Source organism: Nesoenas mayeri, assembly GCF_963082525.1.
Source record: "Nesoenas mayeri genome assembly, chromosome: 20".
Taxonomy (NCBI): Eukaryota; Metazoa; Chordata; class Aves; order Columbiformes; family Columbidae; genus Nesoenas; species Nesoenas mayeri.
The window spans coordinates 5,512,350-5,535,499 of NC_137569.1; the positions used below are offsets into that span (position 1 = coordinate 5,512,350).

Below are 23,150 nucleotides of genomic sequence, written 5' to 3' on the forward strand. Positions count from 1 at the left end.
AGACGAAGCCGGAAGGGGCGGAGCCGAAGCAGGAAGAGCCGCGCGGCAGCGGGGCGGGGCCAGCGGCGGGAGGGGGCGGAGCCTCCTGGGAGTGTTTAAAAGCGCGGGAGCCCGCACTGGCGTTCGCGGTGGAGGGTGGGGATGGTTGTCTTGGGGTTTGTATGCTGCATGTGGGGCTGTCCCAGCGCTGAGCAAGCGGCCAAAGTCACTGAAAGTGAGGGTTTTTTTCTCCCTGAGACTGAGGCGGGTAGGGGCGATGAGGAAGCAGGTCCTGTTTTCTCAGGGAGCCGCTGTCTGTGGGGAGACCTGCCCTATCTCTGGCTGCTGTGGGTTCACACAGCTGAACTCAGCCTGAGTTTTTGTGCAAATAACTGGTCTGGGTCACCTCATGCAGCAGCAATGTGTTGTGTGGTGGGGCTGGCCTTGGCCTGGAGCTGCTGAAGGAGCTTGAGGTGGGTGTGAGAGCTGAGGGGCTGATTCTCACTCTACATTTTGGGGGGGTGAAGCTCTTGGGTGAGCACAGGCTCATTTTGTCCCTGTGGCACTGAAGCCTCTTTGCCCAGCAAGTAATTTTATGCTCTTCCACCTGCTGTTAAATTATGTAAATATACCAAAAAAATATACAAAATTTTAAAGATTTTTTCCATTTAGTTCTGAAGTAATTGTAACATGTATGAAGTAAGAGCTGGCCTAGTGTCCTTGCTTATCCATACACTGGTAAAAGTTCAGTTTCTTTAAATCCATATCTTAAAAAAAAAACTGTACAGTCTGAATAATAGCAAAAAATCCAGACTTTGCCATCACCTTTAAGGAAATGGCCCCTGGTGGGTCATGGAGCCTGTGGTCTCTGTTCCTGTGACTTCAGGTTGATGCTGTGTGTGGTGGTTTGGTTTTTTTGCTTTTTAATTTAAATGTGTTCACTGACCTCTTTCCACTGGCAAGATTTTTGGCTGCTGCCCACTTTTCAGGGTGGTTGTCTTCAGGTATAATTGTCCCATCATCTCTCACCACAGGAAGAGGACAGGTAGGGAATTGTATTTACTTAATAGGATGACACTGTGCAGCTTCTCCTTTTTAAGGTGGCTGGGCATGGTAAGAACAGGCTATTCTTTGTATGGTTGGAGACACTGTTGAAATAGTCTGATCAAATATGTCAAAAGAGTTATTTGGAAGTTTATTATCAGTTCTTACAGATATTGAAGTCAAGATTCATGGGCTTCTCTTGTTATAGTGCCTTATTGCTTGAATTACAGTGAAGTTGGGAGGAGTCTTGCTGGCCTGGGCAGGAAATGGTTAAGAGCTTTTCATATCACCTGGGAAAGCAATTCTTTGATTTTTCAGAGGGCGCTAACATGCTGCAGTTCATAGGAAACAAAGGAAAGGGGATCAAGTATAAAAGTTGTTCTTGGATTTTATTTTCAGTGGCAGAACTTGTGATGGCTGGATATTGATGCCTGCTGAAAAATACGGAGCTTTGGATTGAAAGGATATTTTTTTTCTCCTTACTTTTGTTCAGAAAATGATCTGCAAGGTAAGTCTTTATTCCAGCTGGTGACTTTAGATAACAACTTCCTAGATTGAGAAGTAAGAAAAACCTTTGTATTGCTGACCCATTTTAAAGGAGTGAATTATTTCCTTAAATTGTTACTTGGGCAGGGAGCACAGGCAAGAAGCGTGAGTCAACAACTGTAAAAAGCCCACAACACTTTCCTGTATTGTCTGCATTCAAATTGCTTGCATTAATTTCTGTGCTTAGGTATAGAAATTCAGGAACTGGGAGAAACATAATGAGTTGGGGGAATTTGTGATTAAGAGTTGCAGCAAATATTTCAGCAATGACAGGAGACTTTCAAATTGTAGTGCTATCTGCATTAATATAGTTTTGCAGTTGAGGCTTCAAGCATCTTCTATTGGGGGCTCTTAAGTGCTTCCTAAACCTTGTTTCTTTAAGCCACACTGTGCTCCCAAGGGTTTTATATTTCCAGCTGGTGTGAGGACTTTGCCAGCAGATGGTACAGTTGCTGTGCTGATCCTGCTTTTGGGGGTGTAAGGGGGGCTTTACCAATTACCATTAATTCCTAGCCTGTCTGCAGCTGAGACTGAGGAGATCACACTTTAAAAAGTGCTGCTGGCTTTTTTTTGTGTGTGAGAACAGATGCTTTTTCACTTGAGTGTGGCTGCCCAAAGTGTGGTTGGATGGTAATAGTCACTGAGAGCAAGCGCCATGTGAAGGGAAATCGTTATATCCTGTGGAGAGCCCTGCAAACCATCTATTCACCTTGGAAATGCTAAACTGAAAGTAAATTGTAACACTTGGGAAGGTTAATTACAGCCTGTTTGCTGAGGTATTTCTCTGTCTGTCTCTAATGTGCTGAATTCTGGTGGATTTATTGAGCTTTTGGGGGAAATGCTGGTTTCCTTTTCTTTCTCTTTGGACTTTTCAGTTACTACAGTAAGTGGTATCTGATGTGTGGGTTATTTCCCATTTGGATAAAGTGTGTAGTGCTGTGACACCGATAAGCATCAGTCCCTGCAAGAGTCACCTTGCCAGTTCTTCTTGCTGCTGCTGCTGGTCCCAGTTTCCCTCACACCCCCACGTTTTGCTCAGGTGTTGGTTTCTCGTTGTCAAGAAGGGAAGAGACTGTAATCCCCTCAGAGCTACTGGATGTCACTTCTTTTATCTTGCATGCGAACACACTAAAAGGCAGAGTCAGGAGTGTTTAGTTCCTGCAAGTGATATTCCTCATCAGCACATTTCTGTTTCCCTCATCAAACAAAGCTTTTATTGGGTTTTTGCTGGTTTTCATAAGGTGCAGGAGAAGCTGTGGACATCCACGGCTTCTGAACTATCTGTTCCCAGATTCTGGCTAGGCAGGAATCTTTTATCACCCTGCCCTATTTTGAATTAATGTGTTATTTGGTGATGATGAGCTCTGATCTATCGCATTTTGCAGCATGTGGTTCTTGAGCTCAGATCCCTTTGGCAATTGCAGAAATAAACCACTGGAGCTCAGTGACAGAAACTGTCTTGAAACAAGTTGCACATGATTCACAGTTAAAAGTTGTTATTAGTGAGGATCTAGCGTGGATTGCTTTTGCATTTAAGCAAAAGATTGCAAACCCAGATTGTCTTATTTGGTGAGATTTCACTTATTTGGAGAAGTTATTTTTCTAAAAGCTTGACTGTTAAGTGCTTTTGCTTATGTTGTCAGTATTTGACATTCATTTAGGCTGTTCAGTGTGAAAACATTTTCTATTTCTTTACCAGTGCAATTGATTAAAATGCAGTGTACTTTTCTTGGGTAAATTTGATATTCAAAAATGTCTTTTTGCTGTGAGTCAGAATGTACTTTTCCATGGAATAAAAATTCTGGAAAGGGAAAAAAATGCTATTGGAAATGTTCAACAAATTATATTGTCATTTCAACCAGGTTATATAAAAAAAAGAATGAACTTCAAAGTTAAAATGAAAGGGTCTGGTGTGTTTGTCATATTTTGTGAAAATTAATACATTTTTCTGTAGTTGTTCAATTTTCTGTTCAGCATTTTCCATATGAAACTCTTTGAGAATGTTCTGTACTGGCTCTAACTCCAAGTTCCTGTTTAATTCAATTGCCTGTTTCAAATTACATATTTAAAATGAATTATGAAGCTTTTTTCCTCCTTTGTCTTCAGCTATTGGTGCTGCTTCTAGAACTAACAGAAGGAGGGGTTATTTTCAATGTTGTATACTAGTTTGTAGCTTTCATGCTTTAACTGCTGTATTCAGTGACACAACTGTTTACAGCAAATCTCTGATTTTGAAGAAAACTGGACAGGAAAGACCTCTAGAGTATAGCAGGTTAAAATACAGTTTTGCTGTTAGTTGTGTTGCAGCTTGCAGATCAGAGATCAAAAAATTACTGGCATAATTACTGCTGGTTTGGATGCCTTCACGTGATGCTCTCCTTGTCAATATTACTGTGCTCACATTAAACCACACTATTGTGGTCATTTATTGGTTTCTAAACATTCCTTTCCCCTTAGTTGAAAACAGTTTTCTATGCTATATAGAAAGGACCTGAGCTTTGCTAGGTAGTGTGTGCTGAGGTGTTGCCTAAATTACAGAGGAAAAGCAGCCCATTCCTTTAAGAAAATATTTCCTGAGGACAAGGGGGTCCCCTGGGGTGATGAGATTTGAACTGTGAATGTGCCTGTCCCCAAAGCACCTGGGCTTGCACTGGTTCTAGGTGGTGTGAACTGGTGGCAAGGACCAGTTTGGGATGGCTGCTTTGGGGGTGTATAGTTCCTCCTGTTCTTGAGGTGGGAGCAGATAATGTCAAACTGTTTTGGACAGAAGTTCAGGAAGATAGAAATTTCATCCTATGATTTTCCAGCACCATAGTGTTGTTAGTGATTTTTTCTCAGCGTGCAACTTGTCTGTGATTTAATTAAGCCCATTATTCCTTGTCCTAACCATTGTGGTCATGAAGAGCAGACGTCTCACCACATTCGTCCATTCTCTGTACTAACCAGTACTTTCATTTTACCACAGATTATTTTCTAGACTTTGGATTCTCTCCAGTTAGCTCCTTACCTTTCCTGAAGAGCATTGCCCAAACCAAACAAGACTTGAGCAGAAGCTTTACCACAGCCAACTGGAGGGACAGGACTCCTCAACTGCTGTCAGATGAATTTCCTCCTGAGATTCACTTCCCCACTCTCCATTATCAAAAGTACTTGTTCTCAACTTTGCTGCTGATGTCCATATGATTTGGTAATTAACTCATCTGTTCTCTGCCTCAACACGAGTTGAAAATAAACATTTCCATATGTATTTTGCCTCCTATTTAGCTATTTGAAATTTTTGGATGAGGGGCACATACAAAGTAAGTGAAAAATGATCACTACATTTGGAAGCCAATTTAGAGCTCAGAGAAGCAAAGAAGGTTACAAGATATTTTATAAAATCCTGGAAGGTACAAACAAATGGAAATTTTCAGATTAAACTCTATTTTGGAATTCCTTAAGGAGAGATTCAAAGTCTGACACACTGTAATAGTCTTATATTGTAGGAAGCCAAGAATGCCTCTCTTCTTGACCTATATAGTTCATAGATACAATATAGGTTGTGCAAGTCAGAGCTATTGCTATTAATTTTATAAAGAAATAAAAAGAAAACTTCAGACTGATTCCTGTGCTCAGAAGTAGACATGAGAACTGCATAGTGCAGATTCACACTGTCATTTGGTACAAACCACAGAGACCTTTGAGAATGGGAATTTTCCTAGGATATGTAAAAGTGATGAGGAATGGCATATTCCTGGTGGCGTTACTCAAAACCCAGGTATTTCATGCAACTGTGAACATGCATCCACTGCAGAGTTTTGTTGTGAGATGCTGCTGAATTGCATGGACACAGGTGACTGTATGGATGTTCTTTCTAGTAGTATAGGAACCCAATGTTTGCTCATGTCTGAGGAAAGACGGGAGCAATTTAAATTTAGTTTGCTCCTTAAAATAAAGGTCAGACGATTTTTTTGTCGTTTCAACATCCTTTATTGGACACAAAAATGCATATTTAAAGGTGACTTTATTCTGCAAGTTTGGACTCACCCTACTTTGGAATCTATCCAAGAAAACGTTACTGAATTTCCACTTGTAAGTGTGATGCATGTTTAATTTCAGGTGTGGCTATCCTCGTAAACTGAAAAATATGTCCATCCGAGGCCTGAAGAAGAAACAACCAAAGACGTTTAAAGTCAAAATTATAACAGTGGATGCTGAGATGGAGTTCAGCTGTGAGGTAAGTGTCCTCAAGAATGCTAGAAAGATGGAGCCTGACCTTGGTATTAGCAAGACGTACATTTGAGAAGTTCAGATCATCACTTCTCCACAAAATCCTCTTTCTGTAAGTGACATGGCTCTTTAAGACACTGCCAGCTTGGATAAAGAAGTTGGGTCAGAGCTGACACAGTCTCCCACAGCATCCTTATAGCTAAACTGAGGGAGTGCAGTCTGGATGACCGGGTAGTGAGGTGACTGCAAACTGGCTGAAGGGAAGAAGCCACAGAACTGTGGTCAATGGGGCAGAGTCCAGTTGGAGGCCTGTATCTAGTGCAGTGCCTCAGGGGGCAGTACTGGGGCCTGTATTATTCAATATATTCATCAATGATTTGGACGAGGGAATAGAGTGCACTATGAGCAAGTTCACTGATGACACCAAGCTGGGAGGAGTGGCTGACACGCCAGAAGGCTGTGCTGCCATCCAGAGACCTGGACAGGCTGGAGAGTTGGACAGGGAAAAATGTAATGAAATATAACAAGGGCAAGTGTAGAGTCTTGCATCTGGGTAGGAACAACCCTAGGTTCCAGTATAAGTTGGGGAATGAGCTATTAGAGAGCAGCATAGGGGAAAAGAACCTGGGGGTCTTGGTGGACAGCAGGATGACCATGAGCCAGCACTGGGCCCTTGTGGCCAGGAAGGCCAATTTAGTATTTAATTTACTAGGTCCCTCAGAGACAGTATAGATAGTCACAAACAGTGTATTTCTGTGCTTTACTGACCTAGAATACTTGCAGAGTTGTGAAAATAAAGGATTTGGAAAATTTAGAGATCAGAGTCCTTGTTAACAAATCTAGCTTGATGTATTATTTCCTTGCCAGCTCTCCCTTCTCCCCAGATATTGCTCTTTTACTGGGAGGATTTCCTGCTTTCCATCCAAATATTGCACAAAAGTTGTCTTATTTTGCCATTAAGTTTTTAGTGGCTGACCCATTCAATTAGAAAAAATATTTTTAACGTGTAGCTAAATAGAAGAAACAGATGTGTGGCCTCTTCAGTGAAAAAATGAGACACGTGTGAATTTTGGGACCTTTAATCAAAGTTGGTTCTCCATGGAGCCTGTTTAGCAAATGACTCTAAAAGACAGGCTCCTGTTCATTTAAATCTGAGTAGCATAAAGACTGGGCTTGGTGCCACTGAAATACCTGAGCTATGTGAAAACTGGATTTGCTTTGATTGTTTGGCATTTGTACACTGTGCCCTGACACTCCTTTGGTTTCCCCTCATCGTCTCTCCAATTTATATAAACTATTGCGTAACATTTTCATGAATATTGATAAAGCCTTGGTGTGTCCTGGGGAATCAATAGCACAATCCTCATTCTCTGTGCTCATAAAATGCCTGATGTTAATGGTTAAATGACCAGAGCTGCTCTGTAAATGTGTCTCTGGAGGAGAGAAAGAAGAGGTAGAGCATCGGATCTACTGCACCTTTGCTGTAGACAAAAAAAGGGATCTTTCATTGGAAAGACAAAGGTAAAGAGTTCATAGGAGTAAAGCAAATGGTAGCCTGGTTTCCTTGGCTAAAATGTAACTAATTCATTTAAGATATACCTGATTTTCTTAATTTTCTTTCCCTGTTTTAGATGAAGTGGAAGGGAAAGGACTTGTTTGACCTGGTGTGCCGAGCACTTGGTTTAAGGGAGACGTGGTTCTTTGGCTTGCAGTACACAATGAAAGGAATATGCACCTGGTTAAAGATGGACAAAAAGGTACAGGAAACAAAGAATAGTGTGGCAATTTTCTACTTACAGAAAGATTTACTTTTTTAGCTCAGGAGCTAAAGAAATGTGTTATATGACAACTCAAAATTTTAGATGGTATCATTTTTTAAGACTAAAGTTTGTTGTGGTAATGTGGTCTAATTGCTTCTATGGCATTTGACCTGAAGTGTGGCACACTAATCACCTCTATATGCACTGATTGCTGTTAGATTAAAGCTCAGCATTACCTTTACTTCTAAAATATTGAAAAGTTGCTTTCAGTGTATTATTGGCTGTTTTCTGAGTTTCCTCTGGAATATTATTTTTGAGACACTTACGTACAATTTTTACTGCTGATTTTATTTCATCTTCAAACAGGTTCTAGATCAAGAAATCCCCAAAGAAGATCCCATTAGCTTTCATTTTTTGGCTAAATTCTACCCAGAGAAGGTAGAAGAGGAACTATTACAGGAAATTACCCAGCATTTATTCTTCCTTCAGGTCAGGAACAGTGTTTTGACTATGAATTCCTTCTGTATTTACCCCAGTTCTTTTGTGTTGTCTTTGATCTCATTGGCAGCTGTTTGTCTCAGAATGATTCTGCTGGCTTCAGCTGTATCACTGTGTAAAGATCTCATTTATATGAAACACAAACCTCTCTCCTGACTTATATTTTGTGTACTGATAACCTGAATGCTGGTTGCCTTCTGTTGGCTTTTTGTTCTCTTGATGGCTTCAGTTTGTGATAGGAATGGGAGTTAAATTGCTGAGGCCAGTAGTATCATGTAAAATGACTTTTACACCTGGATGTTTGGGTGTTAATTCCACACCTGGCTACTTTGGATTTGTTTTATTCCTATAGTATGTGTTTGGAAAAAAAAAAATCCATGCAAGGCTGGCACTGATTGAATAACTGTGAGGCTTTTGCCCTAACTGATCAGTGCTGAGAAGTATAAAGTGAAACCATCATTTTATCAGCTGAAGGAGCTTTCTTGAGGACTGTGGCTTCTGCTCTGGCTGCACATGAGGTGGATGAAGAGTCTCAACAGCTCCTTGTCATTGTTGTCTTAGACCTGCTGGTGTAGCCTCTAGTGTAACCATTCCCTAACCTAGTTCTTTCAAAATGAGCAGGATTAGAAGAGGCCTGTTATTAGATGTGTGCACTGTGTGGGGGAGTGACTACACAGGCAATTATGGTGGCAGTTGTGAAAGTGGAGAAGGAAGGAATGGTGATAAACAGTTGGACAACCAGCTTTTTTACCCATATCAGGTGTACATGGAACAAGACCTTTGACTACAGCCTATCCCTGTACCTGGTCTGCACACCATGGTGCTGCTTACAAATTTCCATGAGATGGAAGCCAGTAAAAGTAATAAAATCAACCACACATATGCACTGATGCGTGTAGCTTTGCAGAAGCAGTTTTATTTGCCACTTGGTTTTCTTTTGTGTCAGAAATTTGGGGTTCTCTTGGCTCTCTTAAAGTAAACGAAGGAGCAAATTCTTGGAGTGCAATTCTTTGTTATCAAAATAAAGCTGCATCAACCAGTAAAAGCCATAGCTGCAGCAGCAGGCTGTACATGTAGCAATGGGCGTGCAAGTGAGTTTTGGATGGTCATTTGTTGGTCAATTTTGTTCCAATTGTTGTGACATGCAGCTTCTCTCCTGAGTTGCTGTGGAGTCTTCTGCAAGTTACAGCCTTCTGGTGTTGCTTTATTCTGGTGGCTTTCAGCAGGATGTGTCTGCGCAAGCAGCTTGGGTGTATGGAATAAACTGTCTGCATCTGTAAATAAACACAGTAAATACACTTGTTCCCTGAGGAGGATGTGTTAATGAAGTAATGGGAAAATGTTGTTCTGAGGGTTAATATAATAACTAGAACTTCATCCAGAACCCTTAAACCACTTGGCAATTTGGTTTTTTTTAAGCTAATTTTGGAAAGGAATGAGCGGGGCAGAACGCTTTTCCTTGCCTTTTAATCCTGATTTTTTTTTCACTTTTTTCTTTTCTCCTTGAACCTGCCTTGACTAGCAGATATGCAATTAGCAAATTCCTCTCATTCCAAAGTAGAAAAACAAGACTGAAACAAATTTGAACTTGCAAAGTTTCCTGACTATAAGAACCCAAGATCGCACCTGGATGCTAATAGGAAAAACATGTACGGACATCTGGATGCCTGCAGATTTCAGCCCTGCTGTCTTTTCAGACCTTTACAAATTAATGTGGCATAACAGCTTTTTGCAAAATGTGTGAATAAGTGTAAATGACTAGAGCTGAATGTTGTATGTTTAAAGATCAGGTGATTTTTCTCTTTCACAAATATAACAAAACCTTGTAACAACTGATCAGAAAAAAACCCCAGACGCTTATGGGGGATTTATCTTAAGTTGCTCTGAACTCTGAAATGTATGATTTGTACTATGGAGTATGAAAACTGGAGCTTTCCAATTTGGAAGAACGGTCTTTTCAGTCTTTTCATTCTTTCCATTTTAGCAGCTTAGAAAGAATTTTCCCTGTACTAAACTCAGGTTTATATATTGTGCTCACTAGAGACTAAATTTGAAAGAAAAACTTTCTTGATGGTTCATTTCAGTTCACAGTATGTACAAAGTGTATTTGTAAAGGTAGCTTGGTGTTATCTTGAGTAATTTTTCTTTGTGAGTGTTTAACACTGTGTGTTATTCAGAATTTTTTTGTCTTGTGCTTGTTAGTAGTCTGAGTACATCACACCTGAGAGGAGGATTTGTGGAGATTAATTTCCCCTTCTCTCTTTAGATTTTTAAGTAAATTACCCAACTGATTTTGAAATCAAGCAACATCTTACAAACCATTACACCTCTGATCTTGGCAGCACCATAGGTTATTAAAATGAAAAGAGGGATTCTTTACCACTTATACTGAGCTTTTACTTTTAAGCCCCTATGGTTTTGTTGTGCTTAGACCACTACACTTGAATAAATTCAGTGCTTTGAGGCAACTTCCCTTTGTGGGGTCTCCTTCATTCTCTCATTCTCTCATTCAATCCTGAGAACACACTATTACGGTTTTCAGTATGTCCTTGTCAGTATTAGTCAGCTGGACAACCCTGAGCAATCTGGTCTGGTTGGATGTCCGTTGGCTATGTGACCTCCAGAGGTCACTTCCAACCCAAAATGTGATGTTTTACGTCTTGTAAAGCTAACCTTTTGCAGCAAAACTGCCTTTGTGCTTGTTGTAGTTGTGTAGCTCTTTAGTGTCATCTTAAATGGGAGGTCAAATCACTGTTTGCTGTATCAAATCGCTGTTTTCCATAGACCATTTAGTACATTGAATACAAAGAAATTATGCTGATTTGCAGTAGCTGAGGAGTTCACCTGCCCTTTTTATGGCTGAAGGTAAAAATGGTATGGATTAATTCTGGGATATGTGTTGGTAAAAGGGACAATGAGAAAGGTCCTTAATTCTATTTGTATGAAGAAAGAAAAATGAAAAGACTAATGAGATGAGATTTAAAAATTACCACTGATTTATGGAAAAGGCTTTTTCCTGTTGTTGTAAACGGTATAATTAGATTGAAAAATTTAACAGTTGGTGGTTATATTTTCATTGAGTTGTTTTGCTTTCGAAAGTTTCTTTTTCTTTCATTAAATGTAATGATAAGTAAAGGCTTCCTGTGTTTCTGAATGCCATTTTATTGTTGCTGTTAACTCATAATGGTAATGTTTGGTGCCAAGTTATAGTCTGGGCATGTCTAGTTTCATGTCAAGCTTGACATAAGGCCTCATTTTGAGCTTCCTTAACTTGCTCCTTTTTTTCCTCTTGATTTAGGTCAAGAAACAAATACTGGATGAGGAAATCTATTGTTCTCCAGAAGCAACAGTTTTACTGGCTTCTTATGCTGTTCAGGCCAAGGTTTGTGCACGACAGTGCCTTTTTTTATTAACACGTATATATGGTGCGGTGTTAAAATTTGCTGTTAAAGTAGGTCATCCTGGGAGGTACAGGTGCAGCTAGAAAAATAAGCATTAGATGCCCTTACAAGGATTTTGGTGTTATATACTGTGCTTTCACACCTTAAGGGATTTCTTTAGACATAACATTTTAATATAATCTTGGTCCAAGATGGAATTATTTCCTGTTTTTCTAAAAAAAAGTTAGAGCTGCAGGCTGAGTGAAGGTTACAGGCCACTAGAGTGGCTGTATCAGAGCCACCTGTATAGCACAAAGGCTGGAAGTAAATTCCATGGACAGTTCAGATCAGGGGAGCTGTTTATTATGTTACTTTGTATGTGGGAGAACCAAAACAATCTGTCTCAAGCAATCATGTCAAACTCTACAAGCAACAAGTTCTTCAGCATTCTGGGTGTAACAAACTGAAGTATTTTTTCTTTTCTCGGGGCAGTATGGTGACTATGACCCAAATTTTCATGAACCAGGCTTTCTAGCCCATGATGAGCTTTTACCCAAAAGGGTAAGTCTTTTTTTTTTGTTTAAAAACCAATCCTTGAATCTACTCTTTGCAGTGCAGATCTTGCTGTGGGATTAACTGTTTGTGCCTGCCCTGAACTTGGCAAAATGACCGAGCTGTGAACTGCAGCGCTGTGTTCATGTTGCTTAGGTGAGGCAGCACGTGTTTTTGGATCGTGAAAGGAAACCAAACTCCTTCCTTTCTCTGCAGGTCCTCAGGCAGTATCAGCTGACAGCAGAGATGTGGGAAGAAAAGATTACTGCTTGGTATGCTGAGCACAGGGGTATCGCCAGGTATTGAAATAATTTCATTATTTTGGAATCTCACACATTTCAGTAACTGGTTATTTGCTGTGTTCAGTCAAACTTGGCTTTTGTAGGGTGAGCAAAGAAACATTGGTTTCCAAGCTGTGATGTTAATAGGTTCATTTATGACTAAGGATACACTCCCCCACTTATCTGGGGTAAAAAGTGTCTTGTGTAAGGCTCCAAGTGCTTGTAAACTGGATTTGCTTTGAAGTGAACAGAGAAGCTGGCTGCTCTTATAGAGCTTCATGACCTAATGTATCTAAGTCAGGACTTCTGTCTCATCAGGGTCTATATATGCTGGCAGAGAGAAGTTTCTGCAGAAAGTTTGAGTTTTGTTGAATTTGCAGTTGGCCCTGAGAGTTCAGCCTTCTCATGTAAGGCCGTTAGCTACCTGGAGTTGCTGGTGTGTCTGCCCTGTGCAGCAGCTGCCTTTCTGCAGCCACATCACACCAGTCTCCCCCTAGAATAAAAAGAATGAATCTGATATTTTAAACCTTGTGAAGATCATGCTTCAAAAGGTTGTCAGCATACTTATCAAGGAACCGAAACACTAAGATGCGGCATCATAGTTCCTGGACTGAGTTTCAGTGCTAATCCATGTGGACATCCAGCTGCTTCAAGGCATCCAGTGTGCCTGGAAATTCAATTAAACAAGTAGGAGCTGTTGGCACCCAGAGACAGCATTTCCTAATAGTTGGGTTAAATTTCTCTTTGGCTGTTCTAGATGCTTCTTAGCATTATTTTTACTGAATATTTTCCTCAAGACTTACTGATGCCTCACCTTGAAGGTGCAGAAATTCCTGCATTTCTTTGGCCTCTGCCCAAAGCTCTGTTTAGAATTTGTTCAGGACTCATTTCTCAATGAACTCCATTTCCTGAAGGAAATATCCTCATGTCATGGAAAGCAATTGTAGGGTTGGTCTCTGACATAATAGAGTGGCAAAACTAACACAAGGATAAGACTGGACTTGAATTTTAATCAAGATTACACTATACATAATTCAAAATAAGCACAGCATTACTGCCTTTATTCTGTAGAGATGCTGTTTTTATTATTCTTTTTCTATTTTTGAGAGTAAGATGGCAAAATTAAAAGTACAAAGAACTAGATTGCCTGTTCTTTGCTAAGTGGGAAATGTACTGCCAGCTAGAAGAGAGAGGCTGGAATCTCCAAGTATAATCATGGTCTTATTCTCTAGGGATGAAGCTGAGATGAACTACCTGAAAATTGCCCAAGACTTGGAAATGTACGGTGTCAATTATTTTCCAATTGCTGTAAGTGTTTTATTCTAGCAGTTTTCCATTGCTGTAGATGTCCTGCCCTTTTAAAATCCTCCAGGGAGTTTGGAACTGGGATTCCTCCTGGTTCTCTGTGCTGATGGTAGGCTGTGTACTGATTGTCCTGACTTGGTTTACATGCCTGCTAAATGAGTAGGTGGATAAAACAGTTAAGATTAATGTTTTACAATCTGAGAAAGATCTTGAGTAGCTCTGGGTATGTAACAGGAAGGAAAAATAAACTCAAAGTCTGAGCTGCTGAAGTCAACCTAGAGGGCTGGGTATATTAGCTAGCAGTGACAACACTTGTAATATTTTGTGGAAACATAAAATTCCTAAAAATACTGATAAATATCCATTTATTAGAATAAGTATGGTTCTTGTCTGTGGTTGTTTAATGTAACCATAAATGGTACTTACTGATACATATTGTTTTTTAGCAAAATAAAAACCATACTGATCTCCTACTTGGAGTGGATGCCAAAGGGATTCATATCTACAGCATTAATAACAGGTTTTCTCCAAATAAGTCGTTTGAGTGGAGTGCTATCAGAAACATTTCCTATAGTGAGAAAGAGGTATGATGGCTTTGATATATTATTCTTTTTGTATGGGCATGGGTGTGGACTGGGATTCTTGGACCAGGCTGAAAGCTGTCTCTGTTTAAATAATTTGGGGGAGAAGGGGAAAATCCTAGGGAGCTTTGTTATGAAACTAGAAATAACAGACCTGCCTTTCAGATGTGCTGTGTAACCTCGGTTCCCTTAAGAGCCAGAGGCTGCTCTGAGCTCTCCAGACATGTGGAAGCACTGCTGTGGTTCCTTCCCTGCTGCTTGGCCTTTGCAAAACAAGTGTGGTGATCTCTGAAAAAAGATACTATATTATGAATGCCACTGTGACTTTCTTCAGTTATCTCAGCAGGAATTAGATGATCTGTAAAGACTTAATGCCATTTTCACATGCAGAAGCTGTCCTTGTAGATGAGGTCTGAAGCACGCTGGCAAGAGGAGACATGCAGGGAGATGTAGACGTTTTTTTGCCTGAGTTCTGCCACTCTGTCAGTGCATGATGTCAGTCTTCAGCACAACCCCACCTTTGCAATTTCACTGTCATTTCAGAGCCCGTCTTTTACTTGTAGAAAGTACAGTGGGTAGTGGGTAGTGGGTGAATTTTAGTCTCATGACAGATCATGTGGCTACGTGGAAGGCTGTAATCAGAAAAACCCAGGAAAAAAGTACATTGATACTGGAATTTATCAGCCAAAGGACAGCACAGCCTATTCCATTTTCAGTGGGCCTCTTGAGAAACATTGAGGATGAGATTTGCTGCCTGGACTTAGATGTACATACATTAAATCAGGCAGGGCAGCCTACAGGAGACCTCCAGAAAGTTTTTGGGCCTTAATGACATTAAACTTCTTCTCTGGTCTCTGAATAAGCTGCTCTAACTCCTTGTTGTTGGGAAACTGGGCAGCCCTGTATATTCACTGACACGTTCAACCAGTTGTTACCTACAGGGTAAAACAAACTGTACGATGTTATGATGGCCTGAAATTATACATTGCATTGCAAATGAATTATAGGAATAGAGCGCTAGCTAACCCATGAGTCACAGAAAACAGGATCTTGAAGAATGGAGCCGTATTTTGTTATGCAACCAAACTGAGCACAATGTACGGAGTGAAACAGCGTGTCCTGACCTGGCAGCATGTAAAGCCCTTCATGTCCTCTGGAAACAGCTTGAGAGACAGCACTGAAAATGTGAGAAAGCAGGAGCTCCAGGGCTGCTACCTGATGGTCAGAAGAACAAATCCTTCAGGCCCTCGATGCATTTTGGTATTCAGAGTGGTGTTTAACATCTCCCTGACTTTAAGAACATGACTGCTCCTGGGGATTAGTAATGTATTCTGTTTTCCTGATAACCAGCACTTGTTCCAGTGTTCCTGGTATAGTTTGCAATGCACAGGTGGTGTTATTATGAAAACCACCATCCAAACTGGCTTTATCTTCTAACAGGCTTTATCTTCTAGCACCTGCTATGGGAGCAGATGAGGAGCCTGTGTAGCAGCAGCCCTGGTTCTGATGCTTTTAAGCAAAACGTTTTTGCATCGCTCTCGCCTTGTTTGCAGCACAAATCACTGCTTCCCTGGAGAGAAGTGGAGAAGGGCTGAAGTTTGCAGTAGTATTAATAGCTTCAGTTTTGTTTTTACACCTTCTCACTGTTTGTTTTTTCTCTTTTGCCTGGATAGTTAACTATTAAACCCCTTGACAAAAAGGCAGAAGTCTTCAAGTTCTTTTCCTCTCAACTCAAAGTGAACAAATTGGTAAGTGTCCTGCTTTCCTTCTTTAAAACTGAGCCTGTTAATACTGACTGATATCTGAGTGAGAAATATTGTTTGTAAAACCTGTGGAGGGGCCAGGGAGCATTGAGTTTCATGTGTTTTCCTGAGGATTGCTCTGTCTGGGAAGTCAGGGTGCATGTTTGTTCTCTCTGGGAAGGGGAAATGATGGGTGGGGAGTGAGATATGGAAAAAGGCCCAAATCACAAAGGTAAATCCAGATGCTGGAAGGGGAGGATGTAGCTTATGGAAAGGTGCAAAACCACTGCAGCATCTGCCTATCTGGATGGTGTGTGTTCTGGATCATCTACTGCCTCTCCTTTCATGGGAGAAGCAATAAGGAAGGGACCAACTGGCCAGTTGTCATCTCTGATTGCTTCCTAACACAACCACAGGGCCTGGCTCACTTCTCAGTGGGCTTGTGGAGGGACTGCCACAGGTGACCATTCCCACAGCTACATCTTGTGTACTCTTGGCCTAGATCTATTGCCTTCATCAAAATCACATTTGCTTTCTTGTTGTTCAGATTTTGCAGTTGTGCATTGGAAACCATGACCTGTTTATGAGGAGAAGAAAAGTAGACTCAATAGAGATCCAGCAAATGAAAGCACAAGCCAGGGAAGAAAAAGCTAGAAAAAAGGTAGATTCTTTCTGCTCCTATATTGTTGAAAACATTGATTATTATTCTGGCTGGTGCCCTTGCTGTCCATGCGTTGCATCAATGTGTGTGGGAGGTGAGAAAATGCTGCTGCAGGATTGAATGTGGGAACAGCTCTAGTGTGTATGCAGCACTGGAGGATGTGTTTGTGAAACAGAATAGGTGATCGCAAAGATTTGGGGTACATAACAAATGGATCCAAGTGCTCTCTCAGCAGTCTGAAATAACCAGTATTACCCGCTAGAGGAGTTCAGCGCTGCAAAGTGCAGGCAGCTTCAGCATTGCATCTCTGGTGAGTATCAGTCCACCAGCTAGAGAGCAGCCTGTTCTTCATTAGGTGTGTTTGCTGTGCTGCCTCAGGCCCAGATGAGATTCTGCTGCAAACCCACAACTGAGGTATTGCTCATTCTATTTCCAGATGGAGAATCAAAGGTTGGCCAGGGAGAAGCAGCTCCGAGAAGAAGCCGAGCGAGCCAAAGAAGAGCTGGAAAGGCGTCTTTTCCAGCTGGAAGATGAAGCCAGGCAGGCCAATGAGGCCCTGGTGAGTAGCACATTAGTCTGAATTTTCTTGTGCTTGATGGGCTTTCTTAGCTTGGAAGCATTTTTTTCTTATGGCTCCTGCAAGACACCAGGAGTTACAGCTCAGATAAGGCTGGAGAGTTTGAGTGCTGGTGGAGGGGACATGCTGGAGTACAGGGGAGAACTCTTCCATAACCTCTGTTTGCTCCTCGTATTTGATTCACAATGCTTTTTTCAGGCAAAGAGGGAAGAGAGGAAGCAACCTTACAGCTGAAATTGGAAGTTTTTGATTGATGTCGTCTAAATCTAAGTGAATTTGTCTCCTTTCTTTGCAGAGGTGAGAGGGAGGAAAGAAGTTGGGAAGTTCTGGAGCAAAGGAAGAACACCAAACCTTACAATTATGTTTATGATAATTTTTATTTTAAAGAATAATATTTTTGACTTGATCTTTTTGGGAAATATGTCCTCTTCCTGACTCTCTGCAGGGGTGATTTTGTGGATGCTGGATGTGGTAACTAAGAAATTGTTTCCTCTTAGCTCCGATCCCAGGAAGCAGCAGAGTTACTGGCTGAGAAAGCCCAGATTGCAGAGGAAGAAGCAAAATTGCTGGCCCAGAATGCTGCAGAAGCTGAGCAAGAGCGACAGAGGCTGGAGATCACAGCTCTGAAAACCAAGGAGGAGAAACGCCTGATGGAGCAAAAGATGCGGGAAGCAGAGCTGATAGCAGTGAAGCTGGTGAAGGAGTCGGACCGGAGGTAAGATTTGCTTGAGTTGGGGTTGTGTGGTCCCTACTGGGTGCAGGGTGCTGCTATTCTCAGAGCTAAGCCCATGAGGCAGCGATTGTTCCCAAAGCAACACTTCAGAGTGACTCAGCCTTCTTGTACCTTGTTTGTTCCACCTGGTACCAATGGTTGTGATGCAGGTCAAGAAGCTTATAGAGGATTTGGTGCAAGGCTTTAGAGATCTTCAGTATTAAACATCCAAAATGCAGAAGCTTTGGGGTACTGAGCTATCTAATTTGAAACAATCTGTATACCCTGTGAGTTATGAGGCTGTTTTCATTCATTACTATTAAGTGATGGTCTCTTGTATCTGTTTTGGGTCTTTGAGCAGCGTAAACCAAGTAAACTCATGTGGAATATAAACCATACTATAAGTGTTTGCATGGTCTATAAGACACCGGTGCCTGAAGATGCAGAGCAGAACAGTGTTGACAGAGGGTATTTAACTTTGTTATTATGGGCCTTCTGCTTGTTTTAGGATACTGCCAAAAAGCTTGCCAAAATAAAGAGCAGATGTGTTGCACCTCTCCTCATGTCAGGGAGGATCTCTGACAGCCTGGAGGATCTGTATCAGCAGGTCATGACTGAGCCCATGGAAATTAGGAGTAGGAAAAACATGTTAATTCATGTAGTTTGTGCAGGATTGTCCTTGAAAGTGTGTCATGCTGTGTCCAGTTCTTTGTGTAACCATCCTACCACAAGTGTCTTTAGGTAAAGGAATTGCTTGCAGTAATGGATCTTGTTCTCTGGAAGCCAGTGAAGTGCATAGCTCTGAAATCCATGTGTTGTTTTATACTGGAAATCATTAACCATTCATGTCAGGATATTTGTCTTATAGAGCCAAGGAAGCGGAGCATCTGAAACAAGATCTGCATGAAGCCCGAGAGGCTGAACGGAAGGCAAAGCAGAAACTCCTAGACATAACCAAGCTTAATTATCCTGTGAGTTTCTACTTCACTGGTCACCACTTCAACTTCAGAGATAGTCAGATGTTAATTGCATTTTTATAGCCCCCATCAAGCTGAGTTAGAGGCATGTCTGCATCCAGCTGAGGGACAAACACCTATAGGACCAGGACTTAAACACAGTGTGGCCAGGATGGATGCTGTTTATTCAGGGCAGTGAGTGATTCTCTGCCCTTGGATCTATGGGTTGTGGACTTCAGTGGTTCATCCCAGGACACCCAGGTAGAGGGGAGGCTGCAGGAACATCTGTGTGTCTGAGAATCCATAGCTAACTTATGAAATGGCTTAACATGGTGTCCTTGGAGAAGCTGGGGAGATAAACCCCCCCAAACCAATCAGCTCTTACTGACAGTGCCTGTTTTGCCTCTTTCAGCACATGATCAAGTACCCACAGGCCTTGCCAACTGACAGAGATGCCAACTTTGACAAAGGATCCATAAAGCTGGATTTAAAGGACATTGACCTCAAGAGACTATCCTTTGAGATAGAGAGAGAAAGGTATCAGTATGCTTACGATGTAAATAAATGAAAATGTTAATCATGGAAAGTACAGAAAGGAAAAAAATCTCTGGGAGTCACAGTTCATTCTTTTAATAACTTGGGATGGCCTCCTACTTGGACATACAGCTGTGAGTCTTTTACTGAGCTGCTGTGGGTTGTCTGTGTAACACCAGTTATTTATACAGAGTATTCTGGTGGCATCAAGCCATGAGAGGTCCAGAACCCTTCTGTCTTGGAGAGCATTATGTCAGGGGCAAAGTAGTATACTGGAGAAACAGCATGTTAGAGGACAGAACTTCCCCTCTAGTGTTGAAGTGTGGTATTGCGTTGATCTAGTATATCAAATATGTTCATTTTGCTCATTAAAAAAACCCAAAATGAAACAAATATCTTCCTCTTTCCTCCTTATACACACACACCTGTTCTTGAGCTATGTCATGCAAAGAAGCTTTTTGTCTCCAATGTGTGAATTACAGGCTAGACTACTTAGAAAAGAGCAAAAAATTTGAAGATCGACTGAAAGAACTGAAGTCTGAAATTCTTGCTTTGAAACTAGAAGAAAAACAATCTGGGCTTTACTCTCATTGGAACGAAGTACTGGGATCCTTGGATCGCTCCATAGGAAATGTATGTACACAAACACCTATATTTTTTTTACATGAACAGTAAAAGAGAATAGTGTGTGTGCCAAAGGCAGTTGCTCCATTTCAGTTCAAGGCATTTACTTTAATACCCTTGAGAGTAAAATGTTAAAAGCGTGAACACAGACAAGGAAAGTTCATGTCATAATGAAATCCAAGAAGCTTTACCTGGGTGGGATACCAGTACCAGAAGCAAAAAATAATAATTTTATAGATTGTGAAGCCTAATTGTTATAACTTAACACATTTAAAAGTGCTTTCTCACAGTTTGCATCACATTTTCATTCACATGCTTTGTGGTTGATAGAAGTCATAAGTCTTGGTGTATGTTAAGGCAGTGGGGAACTAACCTGGATTTTTGTATATAAGCAAAAATGGCTCTGAGTCAACTGTTTCAGAGGGAGAAGGGAGGCTTGGAAAAATTGAGAAGATGGTCTGTATTCTCTGGCTCTGCATCTAATGTTCTTTTTGGCATAATCAGCATTGTTGTAGAGAGGGCATTAAATTTCCATGTGTTCTTTTCTTTTAAAGACCCCATCATGGATGAAAACCTTTGAAACTGGAGATTCATTGGATATAAATCTTCAAAGACCTTTCCCTGCTTACTCATTAAATACTACAAGCAGCTGGCCTTGTACCAACAAAATTCAACACACAGTGCCAGTGGTGAAGTCATCTTTTGAAGCAAATTCCTTGGTTGCCAACAGTGTGGGCACAGGAACCAGAAAACAGATCATAAAGGTAATCAGATTTGTAAGTAAATTCCCAAATGTTGTTTAAAAGTGTAGAGTTCATAGAGGTGAGGAATGGTTGGCTTCAGGGATCTGTTTGGTTTTCTGGCTCTGTCACAACCTCTCAAATGACAAGTCAATGTGTGGCTGTTGTGTGAGTTTGGAGACCATGCATTGGTGCACAACTCAGGGCTCTTTAGAACTTGAGGCCACTTGTTTTTTCTCACTCATAGTCTAAGTGAGAATGCAAAGCTGTAAGCCTTGGTAGATTAAACAAAAATGCCTGTATGTGGTAGGAGGATCTGTGTTAAATTTTATTTGTATCAGCCAGGCTTGGAAATAAGAACGTGCTCCCAGGTATAGAGACCTTAAAACTTAGTGCTTGTCTTCTGGTTTTAAGAGGCAGGGAATAAGATACCAGTAAATGCCTAAACTTCTAACAGTTCAGTTCTCTTACAACGTATTTGTCAAAGAGCTATGAAGAGCTAATGAGCTGAGTCTTGTGAGAAAACAACCTGCCTTAAAATTTTACTAGCCTGGAGAATCTAGTATGCATTCAAGGAGAACTGTGAGGGCATGTGGTCTTGAACAGTGGGAAGGAAGTCAGCTTTCTCTAGGCAATGGTAATTGTGCAAGGTATTGGGAATAAAGAAATTTTGATGTATTTTCTGGTTTGGATGAATAAAACTGAGGGGTTTTAGGATCAGTTAGAGGCTCTAGTATATAACATTCAAGGCCCGGATCTTCAGGGTTCTGTGCTGAACTAGAACTAGAAGGAACACCACTGAGATGGGGAAGCAGCTCTTTCTAATGCAAGTAACAGAAGCAACTTTTGAGACTAACCTAATCCAAATAGGGGTGAGGCAAATATACTTGTTTCAAGAAGGAAGAAAAAGCTATTTCAGAGCATCTTGCAAAAAGCTACAGAATCAGGGGATAAAGGAAGAGCTGGACCAAAAGGAGTTACTTTCCTTTAAGTAGGAGTTCAGGGCAAAAACTGATCATTCCTATTTGATTTGCCTCTAGGTTCAGCAGCATGACTCGGATGTGATCTACATTTGAAGCCTCTTGTTTCCTTACTGGACTGGTAGAACCTGGGGGTTATCTCTTTTTGGCTGCTGCAAAATGCACCTACACAAGGATGCTCACGCAGCTCTGTCTGCTGACAGACATCAGCATAAGAGACAGTACTGTGATTAGAGCGGTGCCCTTCAGCTTCCAGGCAGGTAACCTATGCTGGGAGTGCTAAAACCACCAGAATAAAATGGTTGATGTCTGTAGGTACAATGGTAAATGTACAAACCCAGAGGGTCTTGTTTACTACTTATGCACTTTTGAAGAAACACTTTTTATACTTTGCTAAACCTTCCTCCCCTAGGTGTTTTTACACACTGACTTACTATGGTACTTGACTTCTGTAGAAAAGATGATAGCTATCAAGTATCCAGGAGATGTTTGGGATGAGGGAAAAAAATGTACACGAGCTTGGTGGTTACCTACACAATAGACCATGTTTTTGGGCTGGTCCATGGGATGTGCCTCTCACAGAGCTGCTCAACATTTTAGTGTTTGCCTGCCAAATGTTTTCTTTTTCCTGCCCAAATGTTTCTTGGTTTGCTTAATTGATTTGCATTTCTCTGTGAGAAATCTCAGCTTTTAATTCCAGATGTAAAAGTGAATGTCTTTAATAGCTCTCGTTCCTAGGGGAATCCTTTGTTTGGAATGCAGAGCTTCTGTTCTCTTCCAGTTTCTTTACTAGATCAAGCACTTTGTTGCTTTTGCTGCTCCAGCAAACTTGGCATACATTAACTTGTTTCCCAGTTTTGTGTAACACAGCTGCCAAACTAGACAAAGACAGAAGATGCTATTGGTGTCTGATAAAGTTGGACTTGCTTCTGATGGAGAGGTGCATGCAGCAAAATGTCTGCCTCATTAGTAAAACATACTTTCATTTTCTGGTTCTGCTTGTGTTTAAGTGTCTGTTTCACCATAAATCTTCAGTCTGAGGACTTCTGGGGAAGCTGACAATATGCAGCTGTAGCTGTAGTAGTAGCACAGTTGAGCATGTGATGTAAAAAATGAATGTTAATGTTGTTAAATATCTTGTTCTAAAAGCTAAGATTAAAAACTACATGCAATAAAAAGCTTCAATTTCCATTTGCTAGTAACAGCTTTGAAGTGACTTTGTCAACATTACAACAACATTAACAAGGTGAGTTCTAAGAACAAACACACTAATCTCTGTACACATCTACAACAGCCTGAGAGCACAGCGGGGGATAGTGTCAGCAGCCAGCTCTGTTCTCAGACGTTACCAGCCCTGGCAGTTACATGGTGAGATGCACATCCCAGCAATCTGCAGTGCTGTCCTGGTGTCTGTTCCCTCAGCCTCCAGAGAAGCTGCTGCCTCTGGTGTGCACACAGAGGGGAGGGTGTTAATTCTTTTCACAGCTGT

General features: G+C 41.1%; 1 protein-coding gene across 1 annotated transcript; it reads left to right on the top strand.

Moving 5' to 3' along the window:
- The first annotated feature begins 259 nt into the window (after nt 1-259).
- Nucleotides 260-21,930, top strand: LOC308048127 (merlin-like). Its single transcript, XM_080357051.1, has 20 exons — nt 260-452; nt 1,423-1,531; nt 4,535-4,756; nt 5,668-5,785; nt 7,410-7,535; nt 7,905-8,027; nt 11,335-11,418; nt 11,909-11,977; nt 12,185-12,267; nt 13,482-13,557; nt 14,001-14,138; nt 15,809-15,883; nt 16,425-16,538; nt 16,975-17,097; nt 17,613-17,830; nt 18,696-18,798; nt 19,196-19,320; nt 19,800-19,950; nt 20,496-20,705; nt 21,722-21,930. Exons 3-20 carry the CDS (start codon nt 4,749-4,751, stop codon nt 21,755-21,757), a joined length of 1,980 nt encoding a protein of 659 aa, XP_080213177.1. The 5' UTR covers nt 260-452; nt 1,423-1,531; nt 4,535-4,748; the 3' UTR covers nt 21,758-21,930.
- The last annotated feature ends 1,220 nt before the right edge of the window (nt 21,931-23,150 follow it).